We start from the raw sequence: 23829 nt of genomic DNA, 5'->3' as shown, positions 1-23829 counted from the left end.
TCCACTCCCTGCTATCTATCTGCAACTTTACATTGCATACAAAATTCCAATTCTCTCTCTTGGCAGATCTTAGAGGAGAGATGTGTACTTAAACTATGTTTATTTCTGCAGCTTGTACTGACAATTTCATATTAATCTGATAGATATTCACCAAGAGGTAGTGGGCATACAACATTTCCGTCTGTTTGTTTAATGTCTTTTTGGCTCTGCTTGAAACCATATTCACAGCTCAGTGGTCTCCTCCGAACCAACAACCTCCAGGAAACGCAGCTAGTCTACAAGCAATGGAAGACAGGACCTAAATCTGTCCTTAGAGGAGTGGAAAGAGAGGGTGAATGGAGGTGTGTGGAGGGGTGGCAGTGAGGTGAGATTTGGGGGGGGCAACACAGAAAAACGCGGAAGGTGAGACATGGTAAGTGAAGGCGGACGGACAGACAAACACATCTGATTACTTTTTTTTTTGGTGAAAAATAAATAAAGTGAAGACGTGTGGCTGGAAACAAGAGTAAAAGGAAGCACCAATGATCTAAAATTACCATCTATCATGAGTTTTTGTTGATTCACACCCCCCATCCCACCCCACCCAACCCACCCGACTCCCTTCCCCCCACCCCAATAGTTGATCTACAGTCAATGTTTCCTCCCAGTAATCAACTGACGGGGGTGTTTGTTACCAGGAATGAGCTCAATTCAGTTTCAGTTCAGTCTGTTACCAAGGAAGCTGGTCCATGACGAAATCAATCAATATGAAAGGACTATATATACAATATGGATAGAAACAAACAAGTGCTGCCATACATGGACTAACTGCATCTTCACTGTATATTTTTGAATTCAACTGAACTGAAAATGAACTCCATCTCTATCCTGACGTCCTTTAAACAGTATCAGAGAATGACAGCTCAGAGCTCTAAGGCTGCACTGCTATCCAAAAAGGTCAAGAGGACAGAGGTCAAAAGGTCAAAGATCTATCGCCTCTGCTCCTTTAGTTCACATTAATTTCTTAGGAGAAGCTGCCCCACACAGCAAACCATGTTTTTATAAACTCGGCTCAATCCACCTTGAGAAGTCAATTTATGAAAAGACATTAAGCTGAACTACTGGATGTGCCGTCATGTGTAAGGAGTTACAGGTATAACAACAGATATGTGGTCGAGTGGAGTTGGGAACAACTTCTCTGTCAGAGCCGCCCCTGCTACACACTGAAACTCTCACAGGGCTCAGAATTCACAGTTCAAAGGCTAAAAGTTCACAGTTCACAGTCAAAGTTTATCAAACCCCTATGCTCCCTCCCCTCCCTGTAACCCTGTGTGTCCCCCGCCTTTGTTTGCACTCCCTCCTCCTCTTTGACACTCTGATTGGGTGATATCTGCAGCCAGCACCTCTCACACAGGTGTGGTCCTGCGGTTTGGGTCCTTGCTGTAGTCTTTAGTGAGCGTGCTGCTCTGGAGGAACTCCCTCTCCGAATTGAGCAGCCCACCCATGCCCCCTGCTTTGGTGCCGGCGTTGCCTGCCTCGCGGGGGTTCAGGGTGTACATTGGCATCTCAGAAGCGGCGGGCCCTGTGTAGCCACCCTTCCCCAGTGGTGAGGTGTCACGGCTGGGCACCTCTGATGAACGTACACTGGAGCGGCGCCGGAAGCGATAGCGGTAGGAGGGGATACGACTGAAGGCGGACTTCTTGATGAGCTCAGTGCGGGACTTGGCCCGTAGCTTGCGGTGCTTCTCTATGAACATGTGCACAGCTAAAACCCCCACCATTTCTGCCATGATGAAGGAGAGGGCACCAAAGTAGAAGGACCAGCCGTAGGAGTAGGACTTCTTGCTGTCGCTCTGGCCTGGGTCGCCCGAGTTAGCAGAGATGTAGACGATAATTCCAATGATGTTACTGAGGCCTGGAAGGGGGGGGGGGAGAGGAAGAAAATAATCAGAGATGGAGGTAGAAAAGGTGTGGGGATCAGACAAAAGCCTCTTTTACACAGCCTGTAAAGTCAGGAATATGGCACCTGTTACACCTTGCTGCTTAACTGACTCTCCTCTTCCTGTCACACAACTTCCTGGGGGGGGGGGGGGGGTCCATATAGGCAGCAAGCTCCCTGTAGTAAATCTATTTCTTCTTAGTACAGATGCTGAACTCCTGACTCAGTTATCTGCCCTAACACAGGCCACTGAACAGTACTCTTCCAGCCAAATCTTTCACCTTTTTTTCTGTATAAAAATGCTCAGAAGCAAGAGGGTTCTGGGTTCGAGCCCCAACTCCAGCACGGGATCTTTCTGTGTGGAGTCTGCATGTTCTCCCTGTTCCTGTGTGGGTTCTCTCTGGTACTCCAGCTTCCTCCCACAGTCCAAAGACATCAAGAGAGGACGAGGCTGATTGATACTCTAAATTGACCGTAGGTGTGACTGTGAGTGTGAATGGTTGTCTGTCTCTATGTGTTGGTCCTGAGATGGACTGGTGACCTGTCCAGGGTGAACCCTGCCTCTCACCTGAAGGCTGCTGGGATAGGCTCCAGCCACACGACCCTTAACAGGATAAGGGGTAGAAAATGGATGGATGGAAAATGCTCAGAGGCAGAATTGGGAGGACAGAACATTCTGCTGCTGTACCAGCAGCAGCAGACAGGACAGCTCCGTCTATACGCTGATGATGTCTTTACACCTCTGTTGCACGACACCAGAATGCTTTATAAATTCATACTCTGGGGTGGTGTTACACCTCCGCTGTTGGGTATTTCTAAACCAGAAAATAAATTTTACAGCTATATTGCAGCATCTTTGCCTATAAATGGTAAAAATGTAATAACATACAGCTAAAAAGAAGAAATACATATAAGAAAGAAAAGAGAGTGAAAAGAGGAGAGGTTCGTCAGACGGACTAGCAGGAGCATTTTAGAGAGAACGAGTGCACACAGCTGGGCACTCGTGTTCCATATGATTAGTCCAGAATACAGTTCTCACACAGAATAGGGACAATTAGCCAGCTGTGATTAACCAGAATCCGCCTCACACTATTGTGGTAAATAATTACCAATTTGGCTTCTTGAATTTACTACAAAACCCAGTGGGACCCTACGCATCTCAATGAACAGCAATTACAGCCTTTTGTGTGAGTCAGGGCCATGAGTGAGTGTGTATGGATGTGTGTATATGACATCGCCGATGTGTCAGCATCCATGTGATAGATTATGTGTGAGTGTGTGTTTACACTCTCACACCCTCACAGTGCATCACAGCGACATCAAGCTATTCTTACTGATTGATTAATCAGCTGCCGCATCCAATTTCCACATGCCGGCTCCTCAGACAGGCTCTTCTGTGTTCTTTAGATGCCTGACGGGCTCTTTCAACAAATATTTGAGGGCTGCGCTTCCTTTGTTTACAGTAGCGCCGCAGTAGCACAACCACACACACTCATGTGCTCACACACACACGCACACACACACACACACACGCACACACACACACATCCTTGTGTTTAAATCAAATACATTCAGAGAGAGCAGATATGTGAGAGTCCTCTGTGGGTCATGCTCCTTCAAGTCATTTGGATGCTGCAGCAGCTAAGATGGCTGCTCTCTGGTGTTCGACCGTGTTGTCATGGAGATGAGCATCAGCATGGTTCAATAGTGCATCTTGCTACACCGCATGCACTTTGCACATAAATAAAATAATCCCCAGTTCCACAGAAACTACTAAAAAACTCTGGATACCCCACGATAAAAAGGAAATGATTTTCTTGTTGACACTCTACAGATTTTTGTCCCTCAAGTGGAATCAGAGTAAATTAAAAAAAAAAAACACAACTATTTCAATTATTTTCCTATGAGAAGTATCAAATTATACAAAACTAAGGAATATAATTAATTTCTGTTCATTTATTTTTTTTAATCAACTGCATCTCTATGCTTTATGCTTTTATGGTGGTTATGACTTTGGGGATTAATGCTGTGGAAAAATGAATAGGTAACAGAAAGAGGGGAAAAATAAAAGCTCAAAACCACAAAACCCATGATGTAATCAAGCATATGAAACCAGAGACATTGTTAAAGACAGAAAAATAGTAACAACCAAATCTTGCACTCATAAATATCTTTAATTATTGTAAAAAATGTTAAATTCAAGGCGTTTTTAACATTGCTAATGTCTGTGTGGTGTTTGTCATGTGCCAAAAGACTAATTAGGATGAAAAGATGAGCATTTCTGCTTTTAAATTGCAGTTTTGCCAAAGATTCTCAGAAGTCCTGCCTGGCGCTTCCCGTCACATCGGCATGCTAAAGCGACACGTGAGGTAACGAACCTTCACGTTTACACAAAAACACATTCACCAAGCAAACAAACCTGCAGAGACAAAGAATATTCCGGCACTGAGGATGACGTTGTGTCGGCTGCGGTAAAACTCGCTGGCGGCCACACAGAGCCCTCCCAAGAACAGCAGCCCCACACTCATGATGGGGAAGATACTGGAGGCACGCACAGCACCTGCACAGACACATGAAGAAGAGCGGAGATGCAGTTGTTCCCAAGAGGCAATAATGTTTTCTGTTACGTGAGGCCTGAGTGGAGGAAGTCCGCGCACGGTTTGGACTCCTCAATCGCGATCATTTAGGGGTAAATCTGGACTCTATCAATGCCTTTCGTGCTGTGGCATTTGTGTTATTTCTGTGGTTTTAGCTTTAACTGCAAATGAGCAGCAGCTGACCACGCCCCTCTGCAGAACTGTGCTCAGTTTTGATCCTCACGCCTTTTGGTAAAAACATCTGCTCAGGTTAAAGCGACACCACTTATTTTTAGCTCAAGCCTTTGTGGATTATTGAGAATACTGCTACGGTTCTGTCTGCCATATTTCAAATCATCTTGGAATGTAAGTTTTAGACTTTCAATTTGCATAATCAATCATCGGTTATCAGTTGCCTTATGTCAGCTCCTGTTTTATTTTGAAGTGTGCTTCCTGCGCTTACTCCCCTGTTACTTCCTGTTTCCGTTTGTTTCCTGCCTTTTTTTGAGCGCCACCTGTGTCTCGTGAGTTCATCGGCCCTCGTCAGCCGCAGCCCTGCTCCCAGTGCTGCTCCTCGTATTCTCACGCTTGTTTCTTTTGTCATGCGTAGAGTATTTAAGTTCTGTTTCCTATGTTAGTTTTGACAGGATGTCTGTTTCTTCTCAGTCTCATTTGTCAAGTATTTTCTTTTTTTGTTGTTTTTTTTGTTTGTTAAATAAATATTTGACTTTTCATCAAAATCCTGCCTGCTTCCTGTCTTCTGCTCCACTGACACCAACCCTGACAAATACAGCTGGAGTCAAACAAAGCCATGAGAAAGCACCTTTGTTAGTTCAAGACACTGATTTGTGAGTTCTTGGAATGCAAAGTACATGTTGTTGTTTTTTAAAAAATTCTCTGTCACTTCCAGGTTTCCAGATCAATCACGGTTGTAGAAGAGTTAGCGCGATCAGAACCAACTTGTTTTGAGAAGCACTTTCAACAGGAAATGAGGCAGTTCGACATAAACATGTTTGACACGTATAAAATGTGTTACCACGGAAACAAAGTAGAATTTAGCTTTCAGTTCAATTATAACCTCAAAATGCAGCTGAGGAGATCACGTTGGGCGAACGATCCAGGTGTTCCCGCCCGCGTTCCTCCAGATTTAATTTCTATTTGACCAGACAATCCTTTTACTGTTCCCTTGGTTCGCATGAGAGCTCTTAAAACTGAACGTCTCCACTTAGACTCATCTTGTTTCTTTTAAAATCCACTGCGCTGGAGGATACAAATCAATGAAGATAGTGCACACTCATAAACACGTGAGCGAGTGTGCTGCAACACGCTCGACTGGGTCTGAATCCAGAACATGTTAAAGCATTCAGAGAGAGAGAGAGAGGGAGAGGGAGAGAGAGAACATGGAGGAAAAAACCAAGACAGATGGAGAGTCACACCGACACATATGCAGGCGAAACAACAAGGCTGCAGTAGGAGAGAGACATTAGTCAGAACTCCATATGTGTACATGAAGTGAAGACATATTGAAGGGTATTAGCGAGCAGCTTGTCAGGCAGAGCTGTGTAGCTTTGTGCTGCAGAGATGATTCATGCTCATACATCACAGGTGTATCGTTGCAACCACATTTCTGTCTCTGAATGCAAACCATTTCCCAACTACTGCGCTGACCAATGACGGCATAGCGTACAAGACCACGCCCCAGTGTCCCACACCCCAGGGCTGTATGAAATACCGGTCACTAGGTCCTGGCTGTCTATTGGCTGTCCAGCTCTGAGGCCTGTGATCTGATTGGCTGCCTCTGGGGAAGTCGTTCTGTGTCCACTGGAGCAAAGAAAAAGAAGCACAGGCTGAATCCATTTTCCTCTCTTTTTTTGTTGCTGTTAATGTTTTCCTGCTGCATCCATCTTTACTGTGTTTACAACAGAAAGAGCCCCTCCTCTACTTTATCTACTCTTTTGATGCTCCATGCTTCCACCTTTTTTTGGACTCATTTTTCTAACATTTGTTGATAAAAATCCTGCCAGTTTTATTATATCTCTTGTTATCTGGTATCTCTCCTTTGCAAACACAAATTGCATCTTTCAGCTTCTACAACAAGAGAAGAACAGAAAAGGTCATATTCACTTGTTTCAGCAAAGATTAAATGAGATAAACCATCCATTCTAACTACTGGATATAAACAAACTCTCCATACAGGAACTGGTCTTGGGGTTGTTTCACTCGGTGTTTATTGGTCAGATGTATTGGGGGTGGGGTGGGGGTGGGCATAGGGAAAACAGGAAAAAGATCCTGGACTCAGGACTAATGCATGTTTTGACAACTTTTTCTTGCATAAACCACTACAGTTTGGATGCTTCAATTCATCTAAAATGCAAAGTGCACTTGCAGGGTACACGGTTCAGTCCAAGATCAGGTCACAGTTTCCCCACAAATGAGCTGCTGCTCAAGACTTTGGAAGTGTACTGAAACCACCTCACCAGGTCAGAGAAGAGGGCATATATATATATATATGTGTGTGTGTGTGTGTGTGTGTGTGTGTGTGTGTGTGTGTGTGTGTGTGTGTGTGAGTGTGTGTGCCTTATTCAGTGGATCATTAGCAGATGGAGCTAAGTTCAAAAAGCCCTTAATACTATGTACATATGCGTATTTTGGACCTCTCTTTACACGATCCTCTTTATTTGACCCGTCACTTGGACACAAGTCAGCCAGAGACAGAATCCGAACCAACTCCTAGAGCTGTCGTTCTCTGATCAACTCTGCCAGCGACAGTTGTCATCTCTGCCAACAACACTCACACACACCAACTAGAAATGAGAGGCCTGCTTTTGTCTGCTGCTGTCTGAAAGCTGAATAGTTTCAAACCCTTTTAGCTGCCAGTGTTGTGACAGCAAACTGAATAATTGCAGTGTGGAGTTTGACAGGCAGAGCAACACCATCTGTGTGTGTGTGTGTGTGGGGGGGGGGCATGCAACACAGTTTGATTACACTTAAATGTTAGTTATTAATGGTAATAAGCTATTTAAACCATATTAGAGGAGGTATTTGAATGACAGTACAAAGGTTTCTTTACAATACGTATCAAAAACATCTCAGTGAGATATATTTAATGCATTATACTAATATCAAGCCATCCTTGCATTACTTGAAATATTCTAAACTGCGTTATACTGCACTTTGCATTGTAGATGGAACAAATGGACCTTTATTTTAGTCGTGTTTTGTCTTTTCTGTCGAAACTGAACCAAGCAGCATAATTGGAGGCAAAATTAGCGCGTTTTAAGTGTCACAGCAGCCAAACTGTAAGCAGCTCCTGGAGTGGTTAGCATAGATGCTGCTACATCATCAGTTCTATCAGAGCTGGAGACTCTTTCTTCTTTCAAACAAGAGCAACGACCAGCACTGAAGGCTTTTCTCCATGGATGATGTGTTTTCCCTCTTCTGCCAACCTGCCTCAGCTGCTGGGTGAATTTTTTCTGGTTGAAACTGGTTGAAGGTAGTCTGTGATAGATACAGATTAACTTCAACCAGTCACCTGCCAAGTATTATTGGAAAGCTCCTCCCCCTTTCCCAAACAACTTTTACAGGCGACTTCTCAGCTGGTTCTGTGAAACAAACCGTCTGGTACATCAGGTTGTAAACATGATGTCACACACTGGCAACAGGTGAGAACTACTGTGAATATAGAAGTGTGTGTGTGTGTGTGTGTGTGTGTGTGTGTGTGTATGTGTGTGTGTGTGTATGTGTGTGTGTGTGTGGGTGTGCACGTGCGCTTCATCATTAAACTTACGTAGGAGGTACTCAGCAGCATCTGCTTCATAGTCAGCATCCTCCGGAAAGTGATCAATCTTTTTACACACACCTTTGAAGGTTCCTGCAGATAAAGAACAGAAGAATGTGTGACATGTATTTGATTTGACTTATAATTGACAGTACAGAAAACATCTACACTTAAGTTCAGTCTCACAAGAGGCAGAAAAAAAAGTAAAATCCAATTTATAGGTGATGAAAATCTGGAATATCATAGAGTTAAGTCAGTTATGCAGGAACCTGTAATTCCTTTGATAGGGTCAGTTATTTTTCAGATTGAATATGACAACATGTTTCAATGAGTAGGGAGTACCATCGAAGTTTTCTGCCAATCAGGCATATTCTTGAGTACACAGCACTAAATTACATTTTCAATACACACACACACACACACACACACACACACACACACACACACACACACACACACACACACACACACATATATATATATATATATATATATATATATATATATATACGTATGTATATATGGCACATATGTATATTCACATTCACACAATCTCACAGGCAGACATGAATGCATCAAAAGAACAACCAGGCCAGAGAGAGAGATGGCAGATGATGGAGGACAGGTAGCCTTCAGGCTGTGTGTGGAGAAGCAGTAATGAAAAGCCTTATCACTCCATGGACACGCACGCACACACACACACACACACACACACACACACACACACACACACACACACACACACACACACACACACACTGACAATTGCCACTTTGAACACGCAGTCCAAATGAATACAGGCACCACACACATGAAAACACACACACCGACCGAGCTCATTAAACTGATACATGAACTCTATCAATCATCCATGTAAGTAAAAGCCTTTTGTATCTAGAGTGTTTATATCAGTGTGTGTCACTCAGTGTGTGTGTGTGTGTGTGTGTGTGTGTGTTTGTGTCGTATTGACTTGGATGCAGTCTCCAACAAGCGTGTATCAGCCAGAGTGACTCATCCTCTTCTTTGTACAAGTACTCCTGTGTTCACTAACACACACACACACACAAACACACACACACACACACACACACACACACACACACACACACACACACACACACAAACATCCTCCAGCGTTCCTCATTTGTGTGCAGGTGGAAATGTGTGTGTATGTGTGTGTAGGTCCCACCCATCATTCTGTCCTGAACACCACAGGGGATGGGTGGGTGTGTGGGGGACGGCGTGGGCGAAATGAAGGAGGTTGAAGAGAGAGGAAGTGCTTGTGAAAGAGGTGAGATGGAAGCAATATCAGAGAGAAATGGGAGGAAAGATGTTGCTGATGAATATTATGAAAGACTCTACCTAATTGCTTATTTGCATATGAAGAGTTTATTTCCAGCTCTTACCCCCCCGCACACACACTTACACACACACACTTAGAAAAACTCCAATAAATTGATTAATCCAGCTCATGCAGAGAGCTAACTTGTGACGTACAAAAAAACACAACACATTTTTAGTCATTGATTTCTAGATTTAGTAAAGTAATAGTTGCTGTTTTCCTGTGAATCACACGATGTTTTTGCCTCACACACACACACACACACACACACACACACACACACACACACACACACACACACACACGTAGTCTCATCTTTGCATAAAAGCTATTTCTCCAATCGGCTTTTTCATAATTTGATTAATGACTTCCTGACTTTTGGGTTTTTTGGGGTTGAAAACCATCCAGTTCCCCTGAATAAAACTACAGAAACGCACGTAGTCTTGGTGTTCTCACTACACGCACACACGATTTTAAAATGGCTGCTTGCTCTAAAATCTTTAACGCAGTTCCCTTTAACTTCTCCTTTTTTTGCTTTTCCTCATACTTTCATATACTCCAGCATTTTTGTCACTCAGCCCAAAGCTCATTGGTTCCTTCTGAAAATGAAAAACAACAACAACAAAAAAAACCCCTCCAAAAACAAGTCACAAACATTTTGCGGTTTACAGCTGACGTGCGCTTTTTTTGTTTTTTTTTGTTTAATGCTTTGAAAACAGGAGTGAACAGTGGAGTTCTCCAGATTAATTCAAAAAATCTAATCAGGAGTCAGTTACTGAATGGTGGTGGTGGGTGTGGTTGTGGGCGGGGTTTCTGTGGCCAATGACTTCATGGGGCCCAAAATCTTGTGCTGCACCCCAGGATAAGCTATGAGGGTACATAGGAAACACTTGCAAGAGGGAAAATTCAATAGTTAGTTGTGGCTGACATTGAGAAAACAACAGCCATCCCCTCTTGTTACCCTGTAATGTGGCTTCTGCCTGAGTGATGAAAGTTGCAGGGGAGTCACTGAAGGTAACAGCGGCGTGAGCTGGTCAGGTGAATGCATCAAGGTGCAGCGCTTCATCAATCAGAGCTCTGCTGGTCTAGAAATTCATTACACCTCCTGCCTTTTAACAGGACGGATTTGTATTGAACCCCCCCTGATGTAGAGAGCACCAAACAGCCTGACTGAAATAAATGCACACGCGCTCACACACAAACAAACACACACACACACACACAAGATGGAACACAGGCAACAGCGAGATAGATGGCTGCTTTTATTTCTCTCCCTCGGTGGATGAGAGTCTAAATCACATTTGAACAAACAGCTTGAAACAGACATGCGCACACACACACACACACACACACACACACACACACACACACACACAAGCACGTTTGCACACACACATCAGATACACACACCCATCAGCCACCCTACTTTCAGGGGACGACGTAACAAATTATGAAAACACATGCTACTGTAATTATGAGTTTTGGGGCGTAGTTTTCTGAGTATTTTTTTTGTTCCCTTAAACACTTCCCTGGATGTAAACAAACACATGGACACACGAACATTCAGGCCGTGGAATGAGAAGAATCCTCGCCCCTCCGAGTAAGTCGGCATGGAACAGCACCATGAGTGATGTATCAGATGGCATTCCGTAAAAGTATTGGATGACAGTAATGACTTAACGAGCCTCGGCTGAAACTACTGGAAGTTTATGACATCACTCTGTCGGGACCAGGGATACTTTGATCTCAATTAACGGTGACCACAAGTGTGCAGTGAAAGGATATCTTTAACAACTGTTCATAACGCACATTGGAACGGACCATCGGCACATCCCCGATAGCTCTCTTGAAAATAAGGTTGGTCTAACAAAACTATTACACACACACACACACACACACACACACACACACACACACACACACACACACACACATTGAAAAACTGCAGTATATTGTGACGACATTCGCCGACTTCATCAGAAGTCTTAACATTGCCCAACTGGTCTGTTGTTCGCTTTGTCAGGTGGGAGGAAGGTTCATGGGGATGTATGTCATCCCCTGTAACCTGACTAACATACCTCGACCACAGGAACCACAGGAAAATCATATCTAACACGTTCTGTCTCTCTGTTAGTAGAGTACTGTCACTTATTTTACTGGCTTTAATCAAATTTAAACCTGCAATTAAAAGAAATATCTCATGAATTGGATTGTTCAAGATTGTCAAGGTACTTTAAGTCTATCCTGGTGGGGCTCAACTTGGATATTGTAACACTTCAAAAGGATCCTTTAATAGACTGGATCACCAGAGGAGATACGGGTACCACCATCAGTCTCAAATCCTTTGTCCTGGATCTGGAACCCGAGCTGTGTGTGTGTGTGTGTGTGTGTGTGTGTGTGTGTGTGTGTGTGTGTGTGTGTGTGTGTGTCTGTGTGTGAGAGAGAGAGTTGGATGTGTGTGTAAGAGGGTATACATCCGTCATTCTCGTGTCGTTTTGAGCCCAGTCGGAGGTTCTGGTGAGCTGCCTAGCTGCCCGCTGTATCAGTGAGTGAGTCAGTAGGTGTCACACAGGCTTATGTCAAGTGTCACATGCAGTCTATGATCTCATCACACACACACACACACACACACACACACACACACACACACACACACACACACACACACACACACACACGCTGTATTGTATAGCTATCTTAGTGACTTTCTCTAATCAAACTCCCACCACCATAACTTCTAAACTCTATAAAAAGTGACTCACAAGGAGTCGATTCAGGCAAAAAAAAAAAGTCAACAGTGACTTAAAATGACAATATGAGAACCTTCGTGAGCATTCGTCATCACATCTAATATAAGACAGTAAAATGGATCGTAAAATGAAATGCCTTCAAGACTTATGAGCTTCACACTTTTTCACGATATTACAGTTAAATTTACTGCCCTATATTTCCATTTAATAAGACAATCTAGAATCCCATTTGAGAGATAAACAGGTCATTAACAAGTCAATTAGAACACACACACACACAACCGTGCGCACACACGTGCACACTCTCTCTCACACACACACACTTGTCTAGGTCAGGTTTGCACAAGTGATCGATAAATAATTATTTGTCTTTAAAGAGTCTCCTCATTCCTGAGCTTTTATCTGTAGATCTAAATCTCTCCATGCGGGCTGCTAACACCCGTCTAAATCATACGCACTCAACTAGTACATTTTCACAAGCTCTTTAAAGGTGTAACGGACAAAATTTTCAAGAAAACAAGAAATTAAAAGAATTAATCTATGTTGGAAATGGCTGCGAAATACTGTCAAACACAAATACAGTCGGACCAACAAAGGAGAAAGTCCAGGGTCAGTATTGGTTCAGTATTTCTATGGTGGTCAAAGCTGAAAGACTGAAAGGGGCTGACCTGTCCAGGGTGAACCCCGCCTCTCGCCTGAAAGCCACTGGGATAGGCTCCACCCCCCACCCCCACCCCGCGACCCTTAACAGGATAAGTGTAAGAAAATGGATGGATGGATGGAATGTTGGGAAATCCGTGCTTGCTAATAACCATGTCATCCTGCTATGTTGTGCTTTTCATGTCGTACCGTGTGTTTGGACATTCAGGTGTGTGTGTGTGTGTGTGTGTGTGTGGGGGGGGGGTATAAGTTATTTGCTGTCTATCTAACAGCAACACATAAACATAGACAGGGAGACAGATAACATACACCAAGATAGCACAAACAACGCGCATAAATCCACACATGCGGTTGAAGCATCTATCAGGAGACATCTGACTCACAAAGGTCAGGTAGGCCCAAGGGCAGCTGCAACCAGAGCCGCAGCAATGCATTATGGGACACAGCAGATACAGATGGGAGCCCAGTGTGTGTACGCTTATCTGAATGTGAGTTTATCTTGTGTGCCATGTGGTATAGCTCCTTCACGGGGTCTATTATGCTGTCAAAACACATTACGAATGACTAGTTTCTTTTAGTGAGCTATAAAACCATCACAATATGATACAATTGAATTCAAATCCAATTCTGTTTCTCTTTAGAAGCCTTTATAACCCAAGTTATCTCAGAGTACTTTTCAAATAGAGCAGGTCATGACCACACTCTGGAGCAGGGAGCAAGCACAGTTGTGAGAACTGCTTTTGTTCAGGAACAATCCATCTGGGCGGCCATCTGCCTCAACCAGTTCACAACATTTGTGGAACATGACAAATACAAGAAAGCTTGATTGTTGTCAAATGGGTCGCATGGATTGCAGTTCAGGCAGTTCTGATTCTTTTGTCGGGTGAACCAAAGTGTATTTCAACTCGACAGCTCAGTACTGCTCTGACTGAAATGGAAAGTAGAACGCTCCTGGTCCCAGAACCTTGTCCCACAGATTCTGCATCCACACTGATATCTGGAGACTAAACTGGAATCTAGATCTACATTTTTGCACACTTCTATTTAAACAACCTACTAAAAAAGCGTGCTTAGACTTGCTGATATACGTCCCCTATAGATTCATATGGTATGCATTGCATCATACCACTCTGCATCCTACCCTGTCATATCACATCGTACATATCATAAGCCTGTTGTTGTGTAACATCACTTTAATTAATGTTTTCAACACATCAATGAAGTCAGCAATGTCACAAAAAGGCAAAGTAATTACGAAAACGGCAAAACAGTGAGTCCAAGGAAGAAAGACGTGAGAAGGAGCACTTTAACGGCTGACTGATCTGAGCTTGGTGACGGTATTTTGATTATTTTGTTTTAGCCTCACTATACATCACCCCTTTTCACGCTGTTCCGTCCCTCCTTTCCTCTCCTCTCTATCTTTCCCCTATCCAGGATTTTTCTGTCGTTTTACCAACTCACTCCATTAATTTCTACCTGTTTCACTCTATACATGCACACAGTAAAGCCCTCTGAAGCTGCACGTGTATTGAAAGCTCTGCAACAGCGGCGAGGGTCAACTGTATCACCATATATCCTCGTATCAAAGGTGAAAAACACTAACTGGTGAACACACATTATCATTTCACACAAAAGGTCAATATGCGCCTGCAGCGTCAGGGTAATTCTCGTGAAATTACGGGAGAGTAGTAAGGCATGCGAGCAGAGCGGGGGGGTATCAAAACACAGAAGTGCCTGAAAACAAGGTTAAAAAGGAGACGAACACAAACAACAATGTGGTTCCAGATGTCTATGACGAGTTGGTCATGAGATGCCAGCTGTTTGCCCTTGATCTAACTCTCTCCCACCCAAACATACACACACACAGGCGCGCGTGCGCGCACACACAGCAGAATTACAGGTCAAATATAATTAATCACCGTCAATTACAAGAGCATTGCAATCATCTGCAGCTGAAGACCATAAACCGAGAACAGAAAGGTGCTTTACTGTGACAGCGATCCGACCTTTAGCCAGATTTGATCCTGCCCTTAATTCCACTGCAGTGAAAAAAAAGAAGGAATCTGTAAAGCAAATAACTTCGCTTATATAAATTGGGACAGGCTACAACAGTAATGACAAATTAGAACCATAGAGTAGCAGAAAAAGAGGGAAAAAATGTGGATGACGTCACGGCTCCGAGGACGGAATGAGCCTGGCGTAGACACGTCGCAGCGAGAGCTGACAGGTGACATCAGAAATCGAGTTTTATTGCCACTCTGAAACGGGGCGAGTGCTAGCCGCAGCTACATGCTAAAGTACGGTGACGCTTCCTGGTCAGCTCTCTCTCACTGGGTCCATCAGAGTTAGTTCCACATTGGAGGATTTCAAGGTCAGTTCAAGATCATGGGGGCTCTGATCCAGCTGGAACAGTACATCTGTGAACCCTTAATCTGCTCAAAAAAACGGGAACCCTCGTGATTATCGGTGGAGAATTGGACCCCGAATCTGCCCAATTATCCGGTAGCGTGCAAGGCCAAGTAAAACTTATGCTAAATTATTCTGGCCCAAAATGTAATGGATGTTTCCTTGGCCCGTGCTACATCCAAAGTTCTCCCAGGAACAATTGCTGGATCATTATTTTACCACCATCTTTATTTATTGTCACAAAAGCTCAACATGTGCCGTCCAAAAACACACAAACACATCCAAACACTTGCGTTCAGAATATAAAGCTTTGTCAACCAAAAACCAGAGAGGAACAAGAGGACGGAGTGAGTAAGGGTGAGGAAAGGAAGTTCAGAAGCAGAGCAAATTGGGCTGCTTGTTTCCTCCGAGCACCCCTGACAGCTCAGCGTGGGTGACTATGGCTTCTCCCCATCTCTCTCTCCCCCTCTCTCTCCCCTTGCTGCATCTCTACCTCTCTCACCCTCACTGATTACCTCTTTCCAGGCAGAGGAAGATGAAGTAAGGAGGAAGAGAGGGAGAGAGAGAGAGAGAGAGAGAGAGAGGGAAGGAGGGAGAGAGGGGAAGAGGCTAGTTTCCACGGTGATGGCTGATGAAAGCGAACCAGACAGGTTCTGCTTGGTTGCACATCTCTTTCTCTCACCCCCTTCCTTTTCTCAGTCTGTTCATTCTCAGACACCAATATTCATGACTGCTTTTACCAAAACACTTGCTGCTCTCCAATTTTCTCATCTCTCCTTCTTTACCTCTTCTTTACTCTCTGTTTCCGGCGCTCAAAACACTGGCACTTTCAACTGCAGCTGTGACACCTGTTGTGGTCGTTTTAGTGTGGGGGTGAAAGAGGAGCCTTGTTTTTTTTTTTGTTCCCAGTGGTTAATCACCTTTATTGCTCTATACTTTCAAAACAAGTAGAACCTTATGAGATTTTAAAATTCTGGATGTTTGGTTTTGATGTGTCTTTACTGCAATGAACCTTACAAAAAGCAGCTACTGGATTCACTGAAAACCAGTAAGTTCAGTTTAATTTCCACAGTTAGCCTCAGTAGATAATTTTTAGTTGATGGTGGCCATGATTGATGGTGGCCATGATTGATGGTGGCCATGCCAGAACCTGGCCACCAACTGGCATTCCTGTTGGACAGGAATTACAGTTAGCGTTCCAGTTTTAACTGAAGGTTGCCGGATGAGGCTCTCAGTCAGAACATGGACCTTGTTTCCTTCATGAAGCTGACTGTCAGTTGTTCTGTTCCCATTAGCAGTACCAAATGATACCCGGTGAAACCAGCTAAACATGTGGGATCAGTATTGTGGAGTACAGACCCACATCCAGGATTTAGCAAAAACAAGGTTCAAATGTTTCTTTGATTTCTCGAATCTTAAATATGCAGTTTAAGACATTTTAGGGAGCAACTATCGGACAACAGTGGCTAAAAGTAGCTTCAATGACTAAGCACATATTTATAGAATCATTTCCTGATTTAGTCATTTCCACTGATTATACAAACATTTCGTAAAACGCAGAAGAAAGAAACTATTGTTGATCAATATTTAACAAGGGCGAATATGATCCCAACAAGCACACGGCGGGGTGGCATGGTAGTGCAGTGGTCAGCACTGTCGCCTCACAGCAAGAAGGTTCTGGGTTCGAGCCCCGTCTTTCTGTGTGGAGTCTCCATGTTCTCCCTGTTCCTGTGTGGGTTCTCTCTGGTACTCCAGCTTCCTCCCACAGTCCAAAGACATCAAGAGAGGATGAGGCTGATTGATACTCTAAATTGACCGTAGGTGTGACTGTGAGTGTGAATGGTTGTTTGTCTCTGTGTTGGTCCTGTGATGGACTGGTGACCTGTCCAGGGTGAACCCCGCCTCTCACCTGAAGGCTGCTAGGATGGATGGATGGATGGAAGGATGGATGGATGGATGGATGGATGGCAAGCACATGGCTGATGATCTCAGGCAGAATTGATGGAAAAAGTAGCAGTGTATCACGTATGATTTAAATTCACATTCACTTGTTCGCCAAAATCGAAATGACTTCCCTCAGAAGTACAACGTGGGAATGTGTGGCTGCCATGCCAGCTTGCCCGGCTCTGTGGCGTTGTGGTCAGCGAGCATGTGCACCCTGGTCTAAGACCTGGGTGGGGTCACTGCCCTCTCCCTTTGCAGCCAGGGGGGCACCTTTTGACTACTACAGGGAACACATTAAATGTCAAAAGGGTACCAGCCTAGCTTTTGTATCCTTTTAGGTACACATTGGTGCACTTGTTAAATAGATAATACACACATTTATCTTTTTAAATTGGTTTTTAAACTGTCATTAGGTAAAAATGCAACAATATTCCAGTGTCTCCTCATCACAACTACAGTACAGGGCTTTGCTGAAAACAAGAAAACTACAAAAACGTAAGAATGTCTCTTGTGCCTTTTTCCTTTCCTTCGATGCTCTTAAAATAGCAACTCTTTTCCTGTCTGGAGCAACTTCAACACTCAGTCGCCCTGCTTTAGTCCTCCGTCTCCTCGTATCCAGATGTGGTCAAACGTTCCACGCTGTGTTCCCTCTCTCTTGCCATTTCTCACTTCATCATTTCATTGACGAATCAAAGGAGATTAATCTCCTCCCCTCCGTCCTTTACCCTTCCTCCCCTCATCCTTATGTTCCCTTGATATTTCCTTTTGATTGATGGCTAAATGTCCCTTGGCCCTGTGGAAGACTCGTTTCAGGGCCTGGGGGAGACAGCATTTATTTTCCATTCTTTCCAGGCTGTACAACATATAACAACTCTTTCTCTTTTAACGGGCCTGATTCAATTCTATCCATCTTCAGATATTTCATATTACATGACATACATTCGACTCCCTTTTCTATTATTTTTTTTTTACTGCCCATACTGTTCTTATCTAATTCCTGCGGTGCCTAAGCCACTGTACCGAAATTTCATTTGCGATGAAATCCAAAATGAAAAATAAAGAAAGTCTAAGTCTAACGTTGATTAAAATACAGCAAAGTATAACACATCCCAAAATATTTAGTTCATCAAAGTAGATAAAAGCAGCAACCACATAAAACCACACTTGGTACAGCTTAAGCAGAGCAGCATGTTTTGATGCTGTCAGTAACTCATGTCTGTGGCTATTAGCAGAGAACGCAGTTAGCATCATATTGCAGCATGTCTAATTTATGTTTCTCAATAATCTCCCAGGCAACGTCACTCAGAGACGACTGATTTTCCATTGCTGGATGAGGGGAAAACAGAGAAGACCTTCACTTAACCTGTCTGGTTGGTTTAGGTATGCTTGGTAGCTAACAGCTAACAAAACGCTGGCTACGCTAAGCAGCCTGAATGTGAACTATGGTTGAGCTGTGAAAATTTAGTTGCAACCCTTTTTTATTTCTTTGCAGACGTTAGTGAATCGCTCCCTCTAAAGTCTACTAATGTACAAGAAGCAAAACTTAAAATATTACCACAACTGAGCGAAAAAAAAATCGTAGAACTTCTCAGAAGCTAACGGAGATAAAAGGAGTTAGCGTAAAGGTAATGTTCGTGAAGGCTAAACAGAGATCAAATAGAGCAACGCATGCCCAACTACACACCGTGAAAGAAAACAAACTTATTTGGTTGTACACAATAGCTAATTATCAATATGCTGTATTGAGAATGACATCAATAAAATGCTAATGATGCCTTTCTGTTCAAACTAACAAACACTGCAATAGAAGACTGTAAATTGCTCAGTTAACAAACACTGCTGCTCATGGGACACATAATCTTCCAGGCGTTCGGCGTTACGCATCAAACCAGGTTTATTTCAGCCCAACGGTAGAGAGAGAGAGCGCCTCGTAAGCGAAGCCCATTTACTATTTCCATCTGACTTGCATCCTCAATCCTCTTTTCTTTGCTCTCAATCTCCAGTGACCCTTATTATCCGACGCTCGTCATACGCTACTACGTCTTCATCGTCGGCCTTTCTCTCTTTATTCTCTTTTCTTCAATCTTCCTCATTCTCAGACATGATCAACACCCCCCATCTTTACTTAATGCTTGCCTCACCCCCCCCTTTTTTCTTTCTTCATTCCCTCACTCCTCCCATTCCTTCTTGGGAGATCATTTTTTGCCCCTGCCTCTATTTAAAACCCTCTCCTCCCTCTCTATTACCTGGTGATCTCCGACATGGTCAAACACTCCCAAGAGATTCACCTGAAACAGAGGCCGTGCACAGCTCATCCATCACTCCTCGTCACCTCCTCCTCCTCCTCCTCCTCCTCCTCCTCCTCCTCCCTCATGTGCTTCATTCATGCACGTTTTGGTCTCTCTTCATTCATGCGCCGTCTCAGCCCTCCACCCAACCCCATCCTTCCTCTGCTCGTTTCCTCGCTTGCTTGCTCTCATTTATCACAGAGGGGACATTACACATCAGTACACCTGCGCACAGAAAAACAGTCCCTGCATGCAGGAAAATCCACAGGACCGCACGCAAGCCGCCGTGCAGTCATCAAAGCTCTCTACAGTGGCGCAGACCCCTATCACACCTGGTATGAACACCTGATCTGTACCTGGATTATGACTGACATCCTGTTTATTCCACGTCAGAACACGTCTATCACACAGTGCGTGCGTGCACACACACACACACACACACACACACACACACACACACACACACACACACAAAAGCCATTTTGAACATTTATGAAGTGGAAAAAAATGTTGATTTTTACAGTTGCTGGAACACTTGGACAAATACAGTTTAACAGTTTGGTCTATGGGGTCCTGGAACAACGACTGAAATCAGACAGTATTTCTATGAAGGTATTTGCTTGTTGAACATTTCATTCATATTTCTGTTTACATGCGATATAACACAGTCCACCTAATGTCTGGAACTCAAACTATTTCCGCCACCTTGCTTCTGCCGTATATCTCAAGTGTTTTCTTGCTATTATTGCAAAACGCTGCAAGCAAAAAAACTGCTTCTCACGCTGGAGGCTAGAACTACATCATCAGGGATGCAGGACATTGAATTTTTTTGTACCAGTGTCTGATACATCAATATAATCTGTCAGAAAAACAGGTTTACATGTTATTTTCATACTGAAAAACACGTGTAAACTTTGTGTATTTTAAAAAAGGTTTTCTTTATTTCCAAAACAATTGGAAAAGCCCATAAATGATATATTTACTGCATTGTTGAGTTGAGGAAAACTGGGCTGATATAAATATTAGCCATCAGACGGACGCAGATATATTTTTAAAATGACCAATATCTGCCAATGCCGATGATGTGACGATATTAGCCTACATCCCTAGTTTTCAACACTTGTAATTGTGACCTACCAGCCATTGTCCCAGAGGAAGAATGGCCTACAATGCAGAAGGTCTAATACTCTACGGACTACAGCCTTACTCAGGATACCGTCATCAGAAAATGCTATTAGCATGAATGTAGGAACCAGAATGCTGTCATAATTAGGTCACTATCAGAATACTGGTGCTCCATCTAACATAAAGGTTCAAAATGTGGTCAGACTGTACACATCTGCTTGAGTCAGGCCCTCCATGAATGTTCAGGGAAAATATTCTGGTACTCACATGCTAGCATCCCGTATGGATGAGGTCATAAGCTATAAGCACTTATAAGAGGACAAGAAGTCCAATTACACCTGGAGCTCATCCATGAATGATGCTGGACCGTGCTGCAGTAGGTATGCATGACCGCTCTATACATTGAAAAACACCGGTGCATACATGATGTTATCACTCATTCACTCGCTCTGATGTAGAGGCCACATGTACACCAGCCCCAGACATCCATTTCCTGTCAGTGTATGAGGCGTTTATGAATTATAAAACCATACAACCAGGGACTTGGAAGGAGGGATGAGAGAAGGAAAAAAAAAAACTTTCATTCAGTTTAATGGTGTGCTATATGTAGGTTGTTTCTCTTGCATATGAGCCAGTTTGTGTTGTTTATAAGTTTGCGTGTGTGTGTGTGTGTGTGTGTGTGTGTGTGTGTGTGTGTGCCTGCCCTGACATTGTGCTGACATTGTGTTAACTTGCTGTACAACTCCCACGGCTTTGTTTATTTGATGGCTCGGGAATATCCTCGATTTTATCTATTTATTTATTCAATTACAAGGGTGTGTGTGTGTGTGTGTGTGTGTGTGTGTGTGTGTGTGTCACTGGGTAGTAATTGTGTGCTCAGTAAATCCTCATACCTGCACCATCTGGCCCTGTAATAGCCTTCTATGCCCCCCAGAATGAGTTGGTTCTGTCTGGCTGCATCAGACACACATACACACATTTCTTCCAGAGGCAATGTGAAATCTTTTCAGTGGTAATTGAAAAAGAAAGTTTTCTTGCCTCTATGCAGAGTCATATCATCTACGGGAAATTACATTGTTTCAAGTCCTCGTGATGCATTAGAAATGTACGGAAATAATCCAACATTATCAGTTTGCTGTGTTTGATAACAGTTTCACCAAGGCTGGCCTGTAGAGTTTCAAACAGGAAATAACCTAAAGAGGGAAATTAAACCTTCGATAAGCTCCATCCGTCTTTCAGGAAACGTACAAACTTGCATGCCAGTATGTGACAGCTCACTGTCAACAGGACTGGAAACAGAGATGCTCAGAACTCCTCTCCCAAGGCTGTGAGGCGCATTTCAAGTCTCAGTGTAACAGATCGCCTATCTGAGCCGGAAGTTAGCTTCAGGTTAGTCTCAGACGCTCAGCTCAGCTAGCCTACCTGTTATGGTGCCTTTGAGTACTTTTCGTAGAAATGATGTGTAAAAAAATACAGAAACGACAGACCTGCTGTGCCTTGAGGCGCTTTGCAGCTATAATACGGTTTTGCTGTTTGTAGTCGGTGCCCACGAGGCACTATTAGCTTCATGCTTAATCTATGTGTCTGGCTCTTTCTGCATTCTGAAGTCACAAAACTTGTGACTTGTGTCTTTGTAATCTTAAAACAGGGTTTGGGAGTGCTTGAAAGACAAAATACACTTTGTGGTGAATTATTGTACCTGAAGAGGCTCAAGCTGCCACCTGTAGCTCCACCTGCTCACGTCCCCGTCTGTCCTTCAGTCTCTTCCCTTTCTCTCCCTCTTTGTCTCTGTCCCTCTCTCTCCTTCTGTATCTCTGTCTTCCTCCATTATCTGTCTTTGTCTCTGTCCCGCCCACCTGCTCTCTTTCCCCCCAACCTGCCAACCTGTCAAAGCAGAAGGCCGTCCCCATTGAGCCTGGATCTGGATGGCTGGGCCTGGATGGTTGGGTGTAAATTCACTGAAGGAGTGAGGTGCTGAACCTGCTCTACCTGTAAAGTGTCATGAGATAACTTTTGTTGGGATTTGGAGCTAGACAAATAAAACTGACTTGACTTGACTTGACTTATCGCTTGAAGTCCAACTTGAGTCTCTCACTGGTAAACTAACGGCTTCATGAGTGGGACCAGTGCTGCAGGGGAGGGATGTGTTGTGTTGAGTTGTGGGTAAACTCTTAGATCAGGCTGAAGTCTTGACGGAGCTGGTGACACATTGGACATACAACTGACGACGCAGGAAGAAGCAAGGACCGGCATCAAACGTGTGATGAATGGGACCAATTCTGACTCAAAGCCAACACACACACACACACACACACACACACACACACACACACACACACACACACACACACACACACACACAACCTACTTAATGATGGAGGCGTCTCTGTGTATGACACAATGAATATTAACATGTATGCCTACATCAGTGTGTGATTGGTCAAGCCCAATATTTTAGGCTCCTAACAAGATAACAAGATGGCTTCAAAAGAAGAGCTTCCTAACAACAATGTGTGTGTGTGTGTGTGTGTGTGTGTGTGTGTGTGTGTGTGTGTGTGTGTGTGTGTGTGTGCCGGCAACAGTGTGCAGATCCAGGAACTTGTTAGTGGTGCAGCTGACTGGCTAATAGCACCGCCAGCTGTCTTTGCTTGTGCCTGTTAGTGTTTTATTTGTACCCTCAGCTACGCAGTGATGACACCCAAACAAGGACACAACAGTGTCCCACTGCACCCTGGCAGAGGAGGGGATGCAGGGGTGAACTCTGGAGAGGACAGCCCCACCAGAGCTGAGGGGTACTGGATGTTGTTCCAGTCTCTCTCTCTCTCTCTCTCTCTCTCTCTCTCTCTCTCTCACACACACACACACACACACACTCTCTCACACACACACACACACAGCAATGTTCATCTGGTGTTTGGAAAAAAAAGACGAACAGAATCACACACACACACACACACACACACACACACACACACACACAGAGCAATGTTCATCTGGTGTTTGACAGGGATGTGGAAAAAAGACGAACAGAATCACACACAC

General features: G+C 43.8%; 1 protein-coding gene across 1 annotated transcript in view; it reads right to left on the bottom strand.

Annotated features, from left to right (window-relative positions):
* Window positions 1-605: 605 nt before the first annotated feature.
* Window positions 606-23829, bottom strand: part of cacng3b (calcium channel, voltage-dependent, gamma subunit 3b) — a 24677-nt gene continuing 1453 nt past the window's right edge. The window contains exons 2-4 of the mRNA XM_086184146.1: window positions 8282-8365; window positions 4338-4478; window positions 606-1894 (exon numbers count right to left, since the gene is read on the bottom strand). Coding sequence (XP_086040272.1) covers window positions 1386-1894; window positions 4338-4478; window positions 8282-8365 — 734 coding nt within the window. The 3' untranslated portion in view covers window positions 606-1385. The remainder of the gene's footprint in view (window positions 1895-4337; window positions 4479-8281; window positions 8366-23829) is intronic.

Source organism: Aulostomus chinensis, chromosome 18 (genome assembly GCF_037954235.1).
Source record: "Aulostomus chinensis isolate RoL2024-O1b breed Wild chromosome 18, RoL_Achi_v1.0, whole genome shotgun sequence".
Classification (NCBI taxonomy): domain Eukaryota; kingdom Metazoa; phylum Chordata; class Actinopteri; order Syngnathiformes; family Aulostomidae; genus Aulostomus; species Aulostomus chinensis.
This window is presented reverse-complemented; position numbering and strand designations above follow the sequence as displayed.